The sequence below is a fragment of the Excalfactoria chinensis genome, chromosome 4 (assembly GCF_039878825.1).
Source record: "Excalfactoria chinensis isolate bCotChi1 chromosome 4, bCotChi1.hap2, whole genome shotgun sequence".
NCBI classification, from domain to species: domain Eukaryota; kingdom Metazoa; phylum Chordata; class Aves; order Galliformes; family Phasianidae; genus Excalfactoria; species Excalfactoria chinensis.
Window position 1 is genome coordinate 74,497,038 of NC_092828.1, and position 20,266 is coordinate 74,517,303.

The 20,266-nt window shown below is 47.9% G+C and overlaps 2 protein-coding genes across 15 annotated transcripts in view; both read right to left on the reverse strand.

The window, feature by feature from the left end:
• The window catches only part of ARHGEF9 (Cdc42 guanine nucleotide exchange factor 9), a 153,442-nt gene that overhangs the window by 95,504 nt on the left and 37,672 nt on the right, over positions 1-20,266 (reverse strand). For 2 of the 14 annotated variants that reach the window (XM_072334146.1, XM_072334144.1), the window contains exon 1: positions 16,873-17,121. The exons of 2 other annotated variants lie outside the window; for them this stretch is intronic. In XM_072334146.1, the coding sequence (XP_072190247.1) occupies positions 16,873-16,902 (30 nt within the window). In that variant the 5' untranslated portion in view covers positions 16,903-17,121. Of the gene's footprint in view, positions 1-3,409; positions 3,563-16,862; positions 17,132-20,266 lie in introns of those variants that run through there. 10 more of the 14 variants (XM_072334155.1, XM_072334151.1, XM_072334145.1 and 7 more) reach the window with 6 other exon arrangements.
• On the reverse strand, positions 3,584-3,763 carry LOC140250982 (uncharacterized). Its single transcript, XM_072334160.1, has one exon. The coding sequence runs from the start codon at positions 3,761-3,763 to the stop codon at positions 3,584-3,586; it is 180 nt and encodes a 59-aa protein (XP_072190261.1).

The window sequence follows — 20,266 nt, forward strand, 5'->3', positions numbered from 1 at the left end:
ACCAACCACCCCGACACGGAGCATCCCAACACGGATGCTTTGTTCTGAAGCATCCAAAGAGGGAGAAACACTCCCTTCCCTGTGCTGAGAAGGGTGCCCGAATCCTGACGGCGGCGGATTGCCGCACAGGCGATGGACTTTTTATGGACTGTGGGATGCAGGGTTGCTATGATACAGTCAGAGGCATTTTCATGAATCCTGTGGCAAATAACATTGAATCCTGCCTAAGCAGACAAACAGCAAGTCAGCTCTCCCATCACCCGGCCTCAGAAACAACAGGAGCAATCACTGAAAGAGATTTTATGTGTTATACTTATCCCATCTGCATATAAATGCACCATTTTCTTGGGGACTGTGTTTTCTAGAGGGTCAGCACGGCTGATTTCTTTACAGGGACAACTGCTCTTCCCTCACCTCTGGGTTAGAGCATCCCTGTGAACAGGAGGAGCTCAATGCTGACAAATGGGGTTGAGCTATAGGGCCAGGACCGACCCCAACAGCCCCACTCAAAGCTCATGTCCTCCCACAGAGCTCAGGGGGAGGAAGGCTGTCCCCCATCTCCATCTGTTACAGCACACAGATTGCACCACGCACTGTGCAAAGCACGGCTGCTTATGAGCAGAAGGGTCTACTGCAAAGAACCAGAAACATGGTCACCCCAAAAAGCTGCCGAAGCAGACTGGCCTGGGTTGAGCTGCTTCTGAGGAGTACGGCAAGACAGAGCAGCTCACCTCACTAACTGCTCTGCTAACGGGGCTGTCTGAGGCTCAGCTGCAGGCTCAGGGAATGCCAAAATGCAGGCGCCAAAGTACCAAAACAGGGATGGAGCAGGTGGCTGAAGGCCCATTGGAAAAGGTGGACCCTGAGGAATACGGGTGGGAAAGACCTAACTAAACACAGTGAAAACCCCAGCCCTTGCTCACTTTCCATGCTAGTTTCCTCTCTTTCTTCCTAGAACCCAACAGGATGCCCAACACAGCACTGCTAAAACAACACTCAAAGTTTTTCTCTGCATTGAACTTCCAAGGTGCTCTGCACAAACCTTACTTTCTTTGATCCCACTAACCTTTGGGAGAGCAAAAACCCAGAAAGTATTACTAAATTTACACCAATCCCCTTTAAGCACGTTGCCTTATTGAAAAAATACACAAGTTTGCAGAAACCCCCTTCCTATGCCTGACATCTCTGTCCCTCCTGAAACCCCACAGTCCCCCAGTCCTACACAATGTCCTCACAGGGATTAGGAGGTCCATCACACCAGCACATATCATCCAACACTTGCACTGCCCGCCCTGCATCCAGGAATGCACCAACACAGACTGGAACACCCCAGCAGGCACTGAGCATTCCTCGTAGAAATCGTATTGAAAGGTAAACCTTGATGCCAAGGCTCCAGCAGCAAGGAAAATCAACATTCAGACACAGTTGCCTCTTATTTTTAACTCGATGGGTTTTTTTTGCTTTTCATTTTTCCACCCTTGCTCCCCCAAATTGTTTAAAACCATTTCACCACAAGGATTATTTTGGCTGCCATCTGGTTGATTCCCTCTCCTTGGTGATCTGTGCTCCTTCATGATATTTCCAAGAGGTTCTGCAACCTATAAAACTAATGGCATCGCATAGCTAACGGGAAAATGAAGCTGATTGGAGCTGTTTAACGGCCCAAACCATGTTCAACATCCAAATGACTTTTCATAGGGATGGTCACTCAGTCTATTGGGGAGTGAAGCCGATCCCTCTCCCCCAGGTAGCTCCCAGGGTGAGGATGCAGAGCCAGCAGGCACCAAGTGACCGTGCTGTGCCACTGGGTTTGGCATCGCTGGCCATTACACAGAGCTGCTGCCATCACGCTCCTCTGTCAGCTCAGCCAGCCAAATGTTACCACCTTGAGACCAGGGCAATTTTTTTTCCCCACTCTTATTTACAGCTAAAGGCAGTTTCAGAGCTGCAGACCTACAGCATTTCACTCAATGTCCGACCGTGCCACCAGCCAAAAACAACTCTGCTCCCAACTCAGCCTCTCTCTGCATACAATTTGCAGCACCACTCGCATGGGAATGGCTGGGAGCCCCTATCTGTAAGCCCCATCCGTGCCTTTATTAATCAATTACTTATTATTTTCTTCCCCCTGGATCGCTAGAGGACATCAGGTAAATAATACAGCTGGAGGGTTCATTATCAAAGCAAAATAATTCCACTGAAGGCTATCAAGAGATCCAAACATTTGCAAACTGTGATTTCTTAAGTTCTGGAGCAATTCTGATTTTTGAAAGGGGAAAATATATTTCTAATAAAGCTCAGCCAGATTTCTAACAGAACAGTACTGAAATACGGAGATGTATTTCCAAGAGGAGAACACATTGCTCTTTGCAGCCACCCCCCTTCATATCCTCACTGACTCGGTGCAACTGGAGCCCGCAGCTGCTTGCAGGCTGTAAACATTGCAATTTGGGACCAGCCATCTCCCAGCAGACAGACCTCTCGCTGGTGGACACCTATTCAGCAAGCCTATAATATGCAGCTCCGCACTTCATTTTCAAGAAAATCAATGTAAATAAAGTCATACAAAACAGCTCATCTCAAAATCTCATAATCCTTAGGGTAGGCAAACATTTTCCCTACATATATTGCCTAAAAACCATCAGTATAAATACACAGACATTAAAGAAAGCTAAGTAAGATTGCAAGAGAAACCAAAGCCAACCCATCCCCTCTGTGTCTGTTGCTTTAGCAAAGGAAAACAAAGCATGCATCCCTGGATATCTTTGAGTCCTCCTTCTCAATCTGCAAGATATAAAGCACATACAGACAGAAAAAGCCCAGCAGGTTACATTCAGTCTCTCTCACATCTCTTAAGAAAGGCACCAGGCTAAATCAGTGTGGACATGGAATTTGGAAGCTTTTGGGTTGAATATTGAGAAAGCAAGTCAGATCATCAAGGCAACAAAGGTAAATAAAGAAATCTGGGTTTTTCTCCCTCTTTTGTGGCTGAATGTTATTTTAGCAAAGATTTAATCCTTTAATAGGATTTCTCGTCCCCCCCACCCCCCTTAAAAATGTCCAGAGCTCAATCCAATTGCAGGCAGCACCTCTCACCTGGCAGCTACATGGTTACTGTCACAGATATTCACATTAACTGCTTGCTGGAAATTTCGAACAAAACATCTCGTTATTAACTCAAGTCGGTATTTTAAAGGAAGCACAATAACACAGCCCGTGCTGATTACAGACAGATATTTTCACTCTGCTTCTAACTACATACATACAGCTCTATCTCTCTAGCACAGAACGACACAGGAATGGATGATCGCTATTATTCATCACATTTAAAACCCAGGCAAAAGCAGCTACACTTACAGGCATACTTAAAGACAAGACATGACAAAAGATTTAGGGAGAGATAATATACCAACGTCATACATATCACAGCGAGGCCATGTTGAAGCTCAACGCGTTCCCCCCTCAGTAAGAATCTCTCTTTCTCTCTCTCTCTCTCTCCTTTCTCTCTCTCTCCCGCTCTTGCTCTCTTGTTGAATTGCTAGTGGTAGTAGTAGCCCCCAACAGCTCAGGAGAAAAAATCCATTTAACGAGTGCCCAGGAAGAACATGAGTATGACATTCACAAGCAATAGCACCACAATCACTGCAAAAACGACCACCGTTTGAACATCCAAGGTCATGGTGCAATGCAGAACACTGTAGTGTTCGAGATGTGGGGCTGGCAGATTTGGAGAAGTCAACCTCTGCTCTGTAAGACTGTCCATACATCCACCATGCTAGAATAAAGGAGAAAACTGTTCCCGGTTTGCTTTGCTCGGAACCGTTTGTGGTCTGCTTTCAGTTTATCCCCCTAGCTGCTGTCTCTAGCTCATTCTGGAGCCCGCTAAGTGAAGCATCATCACAACCGGGGAGCACTAGAGACGCAAAATCCTTCCTTTAGGAAAGCAAGCGAGCGCTGTCTGCAAGCTTCTCTCTCTCTTCCCCCCTCTCTCTCCCGGTCTCTCTCTCTCGCTGGCTGGCTTGCTTTTTAATTCGTCAAGCCAGTGCAGATAAGAAGCCTGTGTGAGTGTGACAGCTCTGCAAGCTGCTGTGGCTGCATCTCGGTGCGAGGCGGACCCTTGCGCATACAAATCAGCGCCGGTGACCAGGCAGCGAAGGGATCCTGGCTGTCAGTCAAACGCAAAAGGAAGCGCTGGCTCCATAAATACGCGCATCTTCCGCCCGCCGCGGCAACGAGCGCCGTGCCGGCACGCCTGTCTCTCCACCCGTCCGTCCGGCTGTGCGTCCGTCCGGCGCTTGGGGAAGCAGAGACGCGGTGGGATGGCAGCGCTGGGCTCCACGAAGGCGGCTCCGGGCTCTCTGCGCAGCGCAGATGCCGTTCCCCACCGTCGCGGTACGCGGGGACACCGCTGCCCGGCTGCAACGCCCGCGCCGTGCTTCGGGGGAAGAGAGGGAAGAGCAGCGCAGACAGGCAGCGCTGCCGAGAGCAGCCCGGGTTTGGGAGCGGGAGGGGAACGGGGGTGCCCAAGCAGCCGCAATAACAACGCGGCAGCCCCTCAGGACGTGGAGATTCACGGAGAGCCTCGGAGATGGGAATGGAGAGAATCACGTTTGAGCTCTGGACAATCCTATCATAAACACATTGTTTATGTGCTGTTTTCTCCACACTAAACACTATCATTGCATTCTACAGATAGAGCTGGAGCTGTGTAAAAAGAGAAGCAGAGTGTGTGGGGGGGGAGGGGGGGGATCTTTATTCCTCCTACAGCAGCCAGAAATGCCGATTCCTACATCAGCGTTTATGGCCCAGATGCCAGTTGTTATCCCAGAACTCAGATTCCCAGACCCAACAGTCACCTCAGAGCAGCATCACACGTGCATACACAAGGAGAAGTGCTCAGCTGGAAAAAGCAAATGATTTTACAGGCAAAGACAAATATAGAAACGTTGCCAATGCATATGCATTACACGCTGAGCTGCGCGGAGGCCGAGCAGCAGCACGATCCAGGAAAGCTGCTCTGCACAGCACACCCAGGGCGTGCAGGCAGGAGCCAGGCCAAGGCACACCACCGAGTGAGCCCCCAGTTCATGCTCCAGCAGCACGAGTGGAGGAGGACTTGGATGTTATAAACCCGAGCAGTCATTGCCTGGAGTTGGTGTACCGCAGTGCCATGCAGCATTTCTTCCCATCGCAGCACTCTTAGGTTAAACAGGGGGTTTCATCTCTTCCCTCCCCTTCTTTTTGTGAAACTTGAAAGCCAAAGGCTGTCCCACAGAGGCTGAAGCATCCTGCTGTGTTCTAATAGAGTATCTCTCATTCATGAGAACAGTTAAAGAAGATTTTTCACTCACATATTTACAAGCAGCAAGTTTAGAACCAGCCCAGGCATGCAGCTGCCCCATCAGCAAGCAAGTGCTGGGCTGGGCCCAGGTGAGGGATGCTCTGCAGCACCAAGCTCCAACATGCATTTCCTACTACGTCTGCATTGTTAGAAGTCTGCCTAGTGCAATTTTAGACTAATTGGAACAGCAGCCATATTGTAGACGTGGTGCATTTGTTGTAGCCACGATCCCTTCCCAAACCAATACTGGCAGTTTTACAAAGCACAAGTCTGAATCCCCATGAACGCAGGAAACCCCATCCCCTGCCTCGCCCTGTGCCATTTACATCTGCTCAACCCTGAGAACAGAGAGCAGCCGGTGGGGCTTCCAGACAGACCCCTGTGTGCCTCTGCATGCAGCCCGGAGGCAAGGAAACCAAAAATGGGGCAGGTAAAAGCAGCTGGGGCCTAGGAACCATCCAGAAAAACAGCGCAGCAGCCACCACACATGCTCAATAGCTACTTCCGTAACCAAAAAAAGAAGATTTCACGAGGAGCGATGCGCCCGGTAGGTCTCAGGCAGTCATTCCGCAAGCGCTGAGCCACTCACAGCAGAGGGGAGGGCGAACAGAGGCTGCGAGGCCAGCCCCCGCCTGCAGCCCAGCCAGCCGCAAGCAGGAGGGTCCCCTCCATCCCTCGCCCCGGCGGCCGCCCGTCCGTCACCGCAGCTGCGGAGCGCGGCAGCGACCGCGGAGCTCCCAGCGGTGCTGCCCAAGATGTCGCGCAGGGATGCGTCGGGTAGCACACGGTATGCAGTGTAAGTGCAGGGCTCTCGGGAGAATTGGGTATGTAACAGCAAGCAAGGCTGATCAGCACAAATAGATGTACTGCATACGGGCTCCCCGTTTAAATTATTCACAGTATTCCCAGTAGGTACGTGCTGCCTTATGTAATTTGCCATGCCTTCTGCGTGCACTAAATGTTAATTTTAATGGGGAAATGGATGATACTTTCTCTTGGAAGCCTTACTGAAAATAACACCTACACATCAGGGGTTTATATAAAACCACCCCAAAGTTTAACTTCATGTCATGATTTCTGGAAAGTTTGGTCTAATCTTCTGTATGGAATTAAACTGAGGAACAAGACGACAAGACATGGAGCAGTTATATAAAACACTGCCTTCCCTCACAGCGCAGCACATGTCCTGACATCAGAGCAGCTCTTGGGAGCACAGTTTGTAATGCAAGACCAGCGATGGCTTCTTCTGTATAAGAAAGCAGTTCTGAACTTCAGATGCCCCCAGCAGGCACATCCAGAAGGAAGGAAGCAGGGCTCCCACTAATACGTCACACATACAGGGACATGTACATACATCTGTATACACACATAGACAGAGTACTCTGGGCTCCCTTATAGCAGCCAAACCAGAAGGGCCATCCTCATAACGTTAATTACAGTAACAGTAATTTTGAGGTATGCCTCTGATGCAGGTGATGCCAAATCTTCATCCCTTATGTGCGTAATACTTGACTCAGCCATGTGACCATGACTCCCTCCAATGGATGTCTCCAGCAATTAGCACAACCCACTGTCAGCTAACCAAATGCAGCTGTAAATCAGGAGCAAGGATTTATTACCTGAATGCTTTAAGGTCCTATTATATTCACCACCCATTGATAGGTACACCATCTCCACATGAGCTGGCAGGATGGTCCAGGGATGGGCAGAAGCACAGAGTTTCAGCTTCAGATCCTGCTCTGCACAGATTAACAACCTACACTGCAGTCCTGGATGTGCAGAGGCACCTGTGCTTTGCTAACACATCAGCTCCATCTTCCACTAATTGCACAAGCAGAGCACTTACACCCACAACCCCAGCACAAATACAGTGAATTACACTGATGCAGCTGTAGGGAGGCAGTGGAGCTGAGAACCCCAGTTCTTCCAGGCAAGAACATGGTCAGCAGTCAGCCAAAGGAGATGATCCTTTCAGAGAACCCAGAATGTGTCAGAGTGGGAATGTCTGGAAAACAGCTGTCAGTGATCTCAGAATGTGAGCAGCTTCAGGTGTCCCTTCACGTTCATTTTTGTGAACAAATACCATCTCAGACCTACGTGGCGCAATGAAAGAAGTTTAAACCCAGCACTTGCATTACTAATACTGCCCATGAAGAGGAACAAGCAGTAGTAGGAACAGTAGTAGTGGGAACAAGGGATAAGTGGGCAGGAGAGGTGCAGCTGTTCCTCTGCTCTTCAGCCTCATCTGCTGGCACTTACCAGCTGCTGCCTACTGCATCCAGAACTGAGGTGGGGCCTGAGCTACCAGCTCTATTAGAGATTATAAGAGGACCGCTAAATCTAGTCAGGAAGTAAATTTAGAGTTTCAAAGATTAAAGGCTACTGGGATTATGATATGCTAAATTTCCAAAAAAAAGGAGGCTTTTCTTCAACTGGAAGCTGCCTCTTTTACCTCTCTTCACTGCAAGCAACAGGCATGGCCGAGGCAGAGCCCTCTTCACCATCCTTCAGTCAGAGGGGATGAGGGGGCTACACTAAAGGGAAGCTTATTCAAGAGACCCCATCATTTTTGTATTTTTATGGACTGACCTCGTTGGAAATCATCAAGCACTTAACGTTCCTTACCCAAAGTGAGCAGCACACAAATAACTGTATAACAATAACTGTAAAGTCGGGGCACAGGTTTTGGCAGTCAAATTTACCTTTTTCTACCCACTCATAGCTCCTTGCCTTTCCACTACTCCCATCTTGCGAATGCCAGAGTTCCCCACAGCCCACATGAAGTTGGGACTTTCTTCCAGTAACTTTCTCTACTTTCTTTTGCCATTCTTCCTCTTCCTTGCTTTACACATCTCCCTTAAAAGTTTCCACTTCACCTTGTCTTCTGATCCAGTCCTCCCTCCCTCAGCAGCCTGTGTCCTCAACCAGAGAGAAACAACAAAGCAAAGCAGCAGGTGACGGTGACAAGCTCAACCTCCTCCAGCATCTTCCCTGCTAACTGCATAACACGCTTTAGCAAATTCATAGCATAGCTAGACTAGCAAATGATTCATGTACAGAACCAATATAAAATACAATTACAGAAAGACAAAGGAGAAGGGAGGAGAGGTGGGCAAGGATGAGTTCATGATCCCAAAAGCTGCAGGGCATAAAATAGACTTCAGAAGAATTTCTGAAGTGGAGAAGGCTGAGATGAGAGCCCGCAAAGCACAGAGAAAGGAAAGAGAAGGCAGGTAGAGAACATGACAGAGCACGACCCATAAAGCAAGCAGCTCTCACAGCACAGCTAAGAGTGCTGGAAAAGAGAGTAAGTTAAGTTTTTAAGCCCACTTTGCAGTGTTTAGAGAATGCAGTGCAGTGCTGGAGGCTGAGCTGGCTGTGCTGCATAACCTGCTCGACCAACTGGCCAAGAGCATTACACAAAGCTCAGAAGGCTACAGGGACAGACTTGAGCATCTCTGGGTCACTGCTCTAAGTGTTCATGGCAACAAAACCCAAGAATTTCACCAAAGGATGAGAAGCACCACACTGATCTTCGGTGCTTGACCCTTGGTAGATGTATTACATACACAAACATACAAAGCTCAGGCAAGCTGCAGTAGATGAACTCTTTCCCATTCTTCACCAGCAGTAACTCCATCACATTAAACAAGAAATGCTATACAACACAATTATGTCCCCAGTCTAGAGGTCAATTTATTTTCAGCCATTTCAATTAACACTAAGAGACAGACAACAATCAAAGGTAGGCCAGGGTGGGTGTGAAGTACTTGTGCACCAGCCCTGGATAACTGTTCTCTTGAAATCTGTGTTCCAGATGAACAAGACTTAATCCTGTGAGCAGTGGGCAGAAGTGACGTGTCAGATACCAACCAAGGTTAGTTTTGGACCACATCTGGAGACACAGTGAAGAGCAGATTGTCCTCTTTTCTCTGTTAAAGAATTAAAGCACTTGCATCATGTTGGGAGGGAAAGATGGAGCCAAAGCCATGTATATCATGTAGTCTTGTAAGGGGCCCACATGTGCACATGTACAACTGCAAGGCTCTACCCCAGCAGTGGCAGTGCCACCACAGGGGGTGATGTGCTGATATCATCAGGTTTCAGAGCTTTTGTAATGCCATGCAAATCAAAGCTCAGATGGCACTGGGAGAGAGCCTGTCAGGGAAGCTGATCCCAATGGGCTTGTCTGGATTCCAGTGAGAAAGAGAAAACTATTTTTAAGATTATTTGAAGTTAAAGCATTAAGAAAGACTGAAATCTCATGCCTCTGGCAATCATATGGCAAGTGCTTTTGCTTCTACATACATCTGCTCCATATCCCAGCCTGTACTCTACAAGCATCTTCAGACTCACCATTTTAGGAAAAGAAAAAAAGAAAAAAAAACCTTTAAATCCAACAGAAATCAGGCAAGGTAATATCAGTTACCCTGGTCACAGAAATAGACTTTAGGGACTGAGAAAGCTCAGTTTAGAAGATGACCTGTCACATTCAGACTTTCGCTTTAACCTTATGTAAGCTCTCTTTCGTCTGAGAAACTGACCCAGAAAAATGCATACACATTTACTGCTACAGTTTACATCTCAGGCTTATGGGCTTGCAGTTGAGCTCAGAAATGAGACTAACAGGACCAAACTACAGAAAAACCCAGGACAAGCTCCTTCCTTCCACTGTTCCCTGCAAGCACTCTCACTCCAGCTCTCATTTCTGAAATTAAATTGCAGAGGTTTTCACATCAACACATCCCTGGACAAAGTGGAAAAAAAAGTCATCACCCACTAGCAACAACTACACTAATTCCAGGGTCAGCATCCTCACTGTGGCCCTTGAGAAGCATAGAAGTAGAGAAATCTCTTGCCCATGAAAATCAAAGGGTGTATTTCAGCTTTGACGCAACACAGGTGTCCCATGCAGCTACAAAGCAACTCTAACAGAGTATTCTCACCCACTCAAGTCTACAGAGATCCAGCAATTAGCAGTGCAAGAGAGAGACACTGGGCAGCATGGAAACAGCATGATCCATGAAGCACGTACCAAACAGCCACATCAGAAACTACACAGAGGATGGGGTTGAAACGTTTTCAGTTCTGCTTTGTGCCTTTATTGACTAGCCTTAACAAAAGAATGGAAAAAAATAAGGACTCTCCTGTATGAGGACTCCCCATTCTCTACCAATCATACCATAATCATAATCATCATAGTGCTACTTATGGGCATGGCCAAGTCAGACCCTGCCCCAGTGCACCATAAGGAATACAAGGCTCATGAACTTGAGAGTCCTGACACTGTACACTGCTTAGGACTTACTGCTCAACTTTTTACTGCTGCAAGTCATCCACAAGGTATGTATTAGGAAAGCAGAGCCTGGTCCCATGACTTTCTGAGCATCACAATCTAAGCATCAATGCTGTGGCAGCTGGGAGCAGAAGTCACGGCTCTGTTTCATGCAAGAAGGATGGGGACAGAAAGGAGTCACACTTCCAGCTCCTCATCTCCATTCTGCAACACTGTCAGCTTTAGCTGCCTCGGATAGTTCCTTGTCAAGATATTGAGAAAAGAAAAAAACACATCTGATTAAGAGGCTGACCCATGGGTCTCATGTTCTTCACGCAAATTAACCTCGAGCTTTAAAGGTATTGCATATGAAACATTTTCGCCCCCTCACTCTGCCTCCCAGACAGAAAAGAGAGGGAACAGCTTACTGAATCTGGCACTCGTGATGAAGAAAACAACAGAGAACAGCCAAATGAAGGCAGAATTCCAGCTGGGGATCAGTAGACGTATGAATAGAATATAAAACGCTCATTTTTATCTGCCGTAATATTAGCATTAAATTAAAAAATAAAGTTTACAGCTTTTTTTCTTTTTTAATTTTTAATTTTTCCAAGTCAGATAGATGAGTGGCAATGGGCTTTCAATTCCTCTTCCAGCCCAGCTCAGCAGGATCGCTTGCAGTGAGACCATGCAGGCTGCAGCCCTGTGGTGCTGCACAAAGCCCTCCAGGAGCGACCAGCCCTGCCTTGCTGCCCACTGCTCTTGACAAGGCATGACTGCGGTGAGCCAAAGGGATGCTCGCTGGGCAGGATCACACAGACAAACCCGCCTGCATAGAGGACATGGGGTTAGCACAACAGGCACACAAAGGAACTTGGCATTGCCTTGGCTTCTTCAACGAGCACAAATTTCACTCCTGATTTGCAGTGCCAGGAAAGCGATGAGGTTCCCTGTGCTACTCTAACCTGGTGTTCCAGGGGTTTTGAGTGCTTAAGTCTACAACCTGAAAATAATTACAGTAGAGAAGGTGCAGTTTAAATTGTTGGAAGGATGTGACTTTGGGTTAAACCCAAGGAATCCCCTAGTGTGATAGATATGGGAGAAAGACAATGAGATCCCATCTGAACAGATTTGCGTGCAAAAACAATGCTCTGGGTGCAGTGAGAGCTAACTGGCACTGCAGAATAACAACCGGACTTCTCACCCACTTACTGGAACAGCCATCAGGGACTTTGCAGCCTGAAACTGGCTCCTGGATACGGCACTCCTGCAGTTCTCTAACAACTCCTTCCCACATTACATAATAGGAAGAGTTATTTATTTTTTGATAAGATGCCTTTTCATAACAATAGAAACTATTGGAGACTGAGATAACTTGATGAATTTTTCCTATTATCTAAGAGCTTAGTCACTGAGGGAATTAGTCATGTTCAAAATAACAGCCAGGCTCAAAGAGATTCAGAGCAACCGTTCTGGAGCAGAAGCAGCTAATGTCATAAATACATTAAGATGTTAGCTTGAAGCATTTCAGAGATTTTTCAAGAAGACTTTAAAAAAGAAAAAAAAAAAAGAAAAAAAAGGAAAACTCTGTTGTATATAAGAAAATCAGGTTCTCAGCAGTTGAAAACCCACCGTAGCTTACAAAGCCTGCTATGCTCAAACACTGCAGTCCACAGGAGGGACAGATGGACACGGTGCCCACATGGCGCGTGTGGCTTTGCAGCCAGTGCAGCCTGTTCGGTGCTCTATGAAATACTGCTTCATATTTCCATGGCACTTCTGAGCAATGGCCTCACAGCATTTTCCAGACATCCCCAATGAATCACCAAGGTACCTCAGGAAGCAGAGAAGTTGGCATCACACCCACCATCCAGCAGGTAGCAAGCGGGGCACAGAGCCAGGGTGTGCACATGGGATCAGGCCTCCTCCTCGCCTTGGGACTGACACAAAGGCCAGCATGCATAGGGTGTTCTACAAATGGTTTTATTTAGTGAAGCATCCACTCTGTTCTAACTAGGATGTCCATTGTGCGCTCTTATGGTAGTGTCAGTGGAAGGCTACAACTGGAAGATTAAAGAAGCCCCAATCTGGAAGTGAAATGGAAAACAGAAACTGTGTAGGTGAGAAAAGATCACCCAGAGAGATGCATTTGCTAGTACTGACTTCGGGAACTAAATGACAGTGCAGCACATTCAAACTTCTACAGTGCATGTGAAGCTCTTTCAACCCAAATATCAGTGTTCAGTGACAACAGATCCCCGGAGGAATAGGAACAAACTTGCAAAAAAACCCACCGTTTTGTAGAAAAGGGCCTTCCTGGCTTAGGCTTCAAAGCACCAACCTCTGCACAACACCCAACCTGCCTGGTGGGACATGCAATTTCCCTGGGTGCACCTTTGCAAAGTGCATGACAGCTGCAGGCCGTGTACCCGCTGTTCCCTCCCATCTCTGTGGGAACACAGGGTGTCTCTGCAGTCCTGTTCTTCCTAAATGCCTGCAGACCATAAGACCCCTTTTCCATCTTACTCCTGCCTGCCTTCCACAGCTGCCGTTGTTTATCCTAGGATTAGACTACTTTCTCCTCCTTTTTTTCCTGACTTCATACTGAGCTTTCCAGGATTAAGCAGAAAGACTCTTTGCTCTACATAAAATATCCCTTGATCTGCAGGCTGACAAGCAGAGAAGAATTGGTGAGGAGAAACATAAGAAAGTTTCCTGGCTGCTGGACTGCCCCATTCACAAACATCTTCACAGCTTCCAGTATTTGGCACTTTAATGCACAGAATTCTTTCCCAAAGTATTTCAAGTTGTGGGGATTTGCAATAGCTTACATTTTGCTTATGATGGTGATGTAAAATATCAACAACAGATGGATTTTGAATGTTTGAATGACAACACACTGTAAAAATACAGCTGTAAAAAAAAAACAAAAGACCCTCTACCTACTGAAGCTGATGGCTGCACTCACCTTGGCTTCATTTACATCATTTACGTACAGATTTAGGCCCCATGTGAAGAAATAAGGATGAAGAAGCAAGTTCATATTTCCTTTTAGAAATACATACAAAGGCTTGGGGAAGAAACTCTGCCTTTTTCACATAAAAACCCAATCCAGAAAAGACTTATGGCGTGACTTAAACCAACTCATTTGATTACCACACCGAATCAGTACCCTGTGTGAAGAAGGCCCAACCAGAAAGAGAATCGTTGTACCAACAATGCTGATCAGATATGTAGATTTATTCTCCTCACTACCAATGACAATTAGTTTCATCTTTCAGGGTTAAAAACAGATACTAGCAGAGTTTAGCAACTTAGTACCAATGAAGCATGTAAAATACCCTCATGGGACGCTAGCATAATTGGCAAAAGATTAATTGTTTAAAAAATGGAAAGCAGCACATGCAAAGAAAACAGCTCCAACAGAGCAATGTTATGGAATAATAGCTAGGTTTCAGGCTCATTTAGAAGTAAAGAACCACCTGCCATGAGAACAAAAGGTACTATCACTTATAAAATATAGTGACATGCTTCTTAGAGATGACTAACTCTGAAAGGAGCAGGTATGATTCTTTAACCCCATCCAGCAATGAGAACGACAAAAAACAGCACTTCAATAAATCAGTGCAGAGCAGAACTTCTGATAAATCAGTCTAAAATCTACCTTAAAACCAATGAGCCTGAGCAGAACAAACTCCAGGGGTGCTATCCAAAAGACATTTCTATTGGTGCTCTTTAATAGATGCACATAAAATAATAAAGGGGAAAAAAAGACAGTCCAGAAAACAACGGGAGGCTCAGTGCTCATGGAAATTGGCCCAGTGTTGCTCTCGATGGAAGGGCAAGGTCCTCCTCCAGATGGCAGGCAGCCTAGTGTGCAAACGGACCAGCCAGCCGTCACCTAGGAGTAACTGCTGTAAACCTCACTCCATTTCTATGGCCCATTTTAGCCACTAGACTGAAATGATAATAACCACACTGACTCGGTGAATACAGCTACTTCTAGTGTGGAGTAACTCCTTTGTTTAGCAGAGCGCACCAATACGATGCAACAAAAAATTACTCTACAGATCTGAGTAACTTAGCACTGAGAAGATCGAGTAAAATCACAATTCGATGAACTATATCTGCATTGGCATCCAGCCGGGACATCTGGACCAACAATCCTCGCCTTGCAAAAAGAGCAGAATTTGTACATAACAGCACAGCCGCAGGAGCACTCCCAGCAGCCCGGATGGGCTCTTTGCCCGTCACAGCCCTCAGACCACAGCAACCCATGCACCAGGCTCCTCACCACAAGCCATTGCAGTGATGCCTACCAGATTAATCTTATCAGACTCGATTCTCATTTTCTGTTTTGTGATCATTTTTTACCTTATTCTTAGATGAAAGTCTGCAGAGATACACAAACAATCTTCAAATACTGCTGAGATGGTTAAACTTGTGCTGCAAACACAGACATCACAACCGTCCCTTTTATTCCTTTGCTATTAGATTGAGTAATATCGGGAAACACCTGGGTAGAATCTGCTTCAAAATCAATCACAAGCATTTTACTTCCCTCAAATATATACATATATACACATATATATTTAAATGTATATATATATATATGGTAGGCTATTTAGCAACCACTATAATTTCTGTCTAAGAGAAGACAAAGATTACTTTAATTGGAACAAAATAACAAAGCCTTTCTCATTGCCAACAGCAAGAAAGGGAGCTGGAAAGATAAGAGGGCAAGGAAGTGTCAAGCCTTGCACTGCGTCAATTAGAAACAGTTTGCCCAGCACCACCACGTCCCCCCCGTTCCACTGGAGCTCAGCAGTCACCCAGGAGGAAATGGAAAGGGATGAAAGATCCCCATCCCGCTTTCTTTCCATCACCACTTTTATTTCAGCATGGTAATCTCTGAAAATGTAAATCAGCGAGCGGGTGAGAGGCGATTTGTGTTGCTTAGACACCAGAGAAGAGGGGAAAAGTGCTACGCTAGCATGCATGTGGGGAAGTGCAGAGAGAGAGCAGCAGCACGGAACAAAAAGCCTGAATGCTTGGAGGGAGCAGCAAAGCCCCCGAACTACTGCTAGGTGGTAGACGAGCCTTAAATAGGACCCTAACAAATTTGCTGTCTGCTGCAGGCTGCTGTCAACACACCCACATTACACTCCCAGAGCTAGCATCAGATTCTTTGGGAAGCGCAAACCATTAAGCTCCTGTTTGTGCAAGTACCTCGGTGGGGACAGAGGGCTGGATGAGCCGCACAGGGGCACACAGCCAGCGGCCAGGTGGCAGCGGTCTGTGGGCTGCCTCCACCACCGTCTCTGCTGCCAGTACATGTGCCGGGTGCCCCTGGCATTGATGAAGCACATGAGGGGCTGAGCCGGGTGACGCCAGCCGCCTGCACGGCTGATGCCATGGCACAGCACGCAGGGCACTGAGCGCCCAGCAAAGGGCGAAACAATCAAAAAGCCCAGCAAACCCAGCCCGGTGCACAGAGGGGAAAGCAGAGGGAAATGCCATTGCAAAGCTGGGCTGTGTGAGCAGGGGGAGCTGGTGGGGAGGAGGAAGATCTCAATAACAATTCTATCTCTGCGCGGGGAAGTTTCTCAATGAGAAACGGAGACCCTTGCCAAGACGGAGGAATCTCCCCGCATTCCCTCCTGGCAGAGCCAGCCCCTCAGAGCTGCACTCGAGGCACAACGAGGACATCTGCAAATCGGCAACAAATATATATATGTAATAACCAAATCTGCTGCTGCTTAAACTGCTTTCCTACAGCCGCAGCTCTCTGGAGGAGCGCTGTGCAGCCCGAGGAAGCGGAGGCAGGGATGCTCCTGCTCGGCACACAGCCCGCCCCGCCGCAGCTCCCCATCCCCAGCAGGGCAGCCCTGATAGATCCCGGCGGCCGCCAGCAGCCCCCCTGCCCTTCTCTCTCCCCAGCTAACACAGCAGCACCTGCAGAGCCCTCCGTGCCCCCCCCAGACACTGCTCACATCCTGCCGAACCCACCCCCGGCCCCTGCCAAGCGCCTCTCCCCCCACCACGCCCCAACGGGGGCACCCCCTCCTCCCTTCCCTTCCATTACTCCTTCTGCTCGGCACTTTGATAACGCGGGGTCCATAAAATGGCTACAGAGTGATCAATGGTTTCAAGGACAGAGAGTAAAGGAGGAGACGGGAGATAGGACAGAGGCTTATTTCCCTTTCAAAGTACTGCAATAAGAGGAAAAGAGAAAGACATAGCTACCTGAACTCACCATTCCTGATCCATCCCTTAGCCACTGCATCTTGCTTCTGATGATGTCCTTATTATCAGGGAGGGGAAAAAAATCCCTACTGCCTGGCGAGAGCTGACAGAGAAAAAAGAAGCCCCCCGCCCCCACCCTGAAGCTCTCAGTCAGGCATCCTCAGCCTGGCAATCCCGTGCCTGTCAGGAGCACGCTGCGAGCAGCCTCCTCGCTACCTGGGCTCCCCGTTCTTTACTTCAACCACAGACCGAGGGATTTGAGGGGAGGGGGCCGTCCTTCTCCTGCCTCTCAGTGCTTTGGGAACTCTGCGGGAGGGGAAGGAGGGGAGAGCAGGGAAGGGCACCTATGGGACTCCGGGAGGGTTCCCGCAGCCCTGCCTGCCCCCGGGGCTCCCGACTTGCAGACCTGGGGCTGGGGTTTGGTGGCACCCACAGGGCAGCAGCTCTCAGCCCGCCCTCCATGTGCAGGGTGAATCCCCTTCCCACTGAAGCACCTTGCAGCCTGGAGAAATGCTGCACCTGCCCACAGCTGTCCTCTCCCAGCACCTGTGCTCAGCTCCCCTTCAGTTTTAGTCCTCTTTGCTCCTTCCCGACTCTCTGATCAGAGCCCCCTGCCCCATTAGCAGGATGCTCATTAAGCACTCATCCCCAGTACAGTTGCGATTGGTGAGATCAGCTTGGCACTGTTTAGAAGAGGTGGCAGTAGCACTTCGGACCAAATCCTCCCAACACTGCAGCCAGGACACACACATTGACATCGTTCTCCCCATTTTGCTGGTATGCATGGAGATGGAAACGAGCTCGATGCTGTCACCACAGCCCTGTGCCCATCACCCCAAAAGGGGCCACCTATCACAAGGACTAACATGCATCTGAGTGCCATAAAAACCACCCCAGCAATATTCCCCAAATCTCTCCAGCAGCTGAGGCAGGAGAGGGCAGATATAAACCATAGAGAGAGTTTGGAGATAGCTGGCTTCCCAGAGCCAGGACACAGGCATACTGGGCACACTGGGTGTCACTGGAACCACACACAACATACACTGCAAAACCTGTGAGAAGCTGCAGTTTCCTTTAGTGCATTTGAAGAGGATTTAGGATTGTTTGAAGGCTTTTCTCCCACATCCTCCTGCATCAAGGGCAGAAGGGCATTTGAATCTCCTGTTCCTGACCTCTAGAGGAGTCAATGTTTTTCCTGCAGCTGAAGGTTGAGTCAGGGAACACCAGGCAGCTCCTCGTGACTACTGCTTGCTGCTGGTTCTGCGCCACACAGCGGGAGGTATGAGAGACCTGAGAGTAGGTGTCTTCATTTGTTTATTTAAATAAGACAGAACACAAGCATCAGGTTGAGCAAAGGGATGCTGCCCAGCATCTCTGCATTACTTGGGCCCCATGCACCCTGTTCCAGTTACATCAAGCCATATTCCATCATCTTTTATACAGACACTGACAGCCGTCGTTATTCCCAGAGATGGACAACAAAAGAGTCAGGAGACAAACATTCAAATAAGCCCAAACTCCAGAATTGTGCCTAAGCTTCCTATGTTAAGTGACAGAAAATTCACATAAGTTATTTACACAAAGGAGGTTTTTGGTCTGAAAAACCCCATCTCTGAATCCCTCCTACATGGAACGTGGTGTCACAGCCTTGGTCCCTTCCCAACGAGGAGCCACCAGTTCCAAGCTGCCCAGAACAGCAAAGGGCATCCTCTACCTGCAGTGTCAGTCAGGTCTACTGCAGCTTCACCAGCTAATAGAAAAGCTGTAGGGGGTTGGAAAGAGCTGGGATGGAAGAACTGACAGATGCCCTGTGTGTGTGGGCATTGCTTCCTTCCAAAATAAAAGCAATGATGGGGTTAAGTGTTTCTCCTACAAGGAAGCACCAAATGAGATGCAGTACTGTCAAGTACACACACACATAACACAAGAAAGATCTCCTGAACAAAGGACCACTTAAAAACACACTGGATCGTACCAGTAACTGCACATACTTTAGTCAGAGATATACTCATCTTAACCCTGACAGTGCAAACGGAGGGAGGTGTTGTCTGGCACATCCCCTGTTGCTCTAATTGGTGAAGTGGATCTGGAGGAGGACAATTTTTGTTAAGGCTTGTTATGCACAAGCAGAAATTACACCAGTTTCTCTTCTCCCACTGTCGGCTGTTGATTTGGCTCATCGATAAGACTAACATTCTGCTGTTTCACTTCCTATCCCTTGTTTATGCTAAGCAGACTTCAGAACTAAATCAAAGGTTGCCAGGTTAAGTCTCAGTCCCTACAAAGGTGACAAGGGGAACAAGAAACAGAGCTCAGCCAAACCCCGTGTCAGCACCAGCCTGCTCCCAAATCCAGCCCTGCCCAGATCAGCAGGGCTGCAATCCTCTCTGCCACACAAACATCTCACAAGAACACAGCTGCATTTTCTCCACCAAGAAAGCACACCTGTTGCCTTGTGCTCTACAAAACACACTCTGCAGCCAAACAGCAGCAGGAGACCAAGCCCAGCACTTTTGCCAGAGCAGAGGGTGCAACAAGAAGAGCCATCTGCAAGCTCCTCTGCTGCAGCAAGCTCTCAGGGGAAGGCATCCTTGGGGAAAAGGCACCACGTCTTGGTTCCTCCAGGACTGTGAGCAGGGATGTTGCAACCAAGCACACATGAATGCACTGTGGGCAGCACTACCAGCACACGGGCTCTGGAGCTGCGAGCTACTACGGGGCAGTGCTAGAGACACTGTGCTGGTGGTAGAATCCAGATTGTCTAAGGGGAAGCAGAGGCAACCTTCAGCAGGTAGAGTTTAGGCACTGAAAGGTAGCACACACCATAGGTTCATACCCTGGGAAGTAATGGCTGATGTAAGTACTGTATTAGATTAATGCCACTTTTTCATTTATTTCTCTTCATTAATTGCTGCTGGAGAGATGGATCCAAAAGCAAAGCAAACAAGTACAAGCAGGGAGATGCTCACTGATCACATCACAGTGCTGAAAAAGCAAAAAGAAATCTCTGTCCTCATACCTCAACTAGTACAGTCAGAGCCATGCAGCTGACACACACAAATGTTAACACCATTGCATCACACTCTGCTCTCCATTCCCACCCTCTCCCATCGGGTTATTCACTGCTGTGCTGCATCATCACAGGGCAGCTTGTAGGAACAGACCCCTAGTTTGAGATAGATCCAAAAGACCACCGCAGGGATCCTGAGCCACCCAACCATTTCCTTGCAGCCTGTGAGAGCAGTGAAGGGAGGATGGCAGTGTTAAAGGATTTCACCTGCCTCTAATGTCATTTCTTCACTATACTGTACCATGCATCACCTGAAATCTCCAGTAGATTGTTCAAGGCTGATTCTTTAATCACACCACAAGAACATTGCTATAAACTGCTCACTGAATGTGGA

Coding starts and splice junctions, on each gene's coding strand:
- LOC140250982 (XM_072334160.1), bottom strand. CDS start 3,763: ATGGACAGTCTTACAGAGCAGAGGTTGACTTCTCCAAATCTGCCAGCC.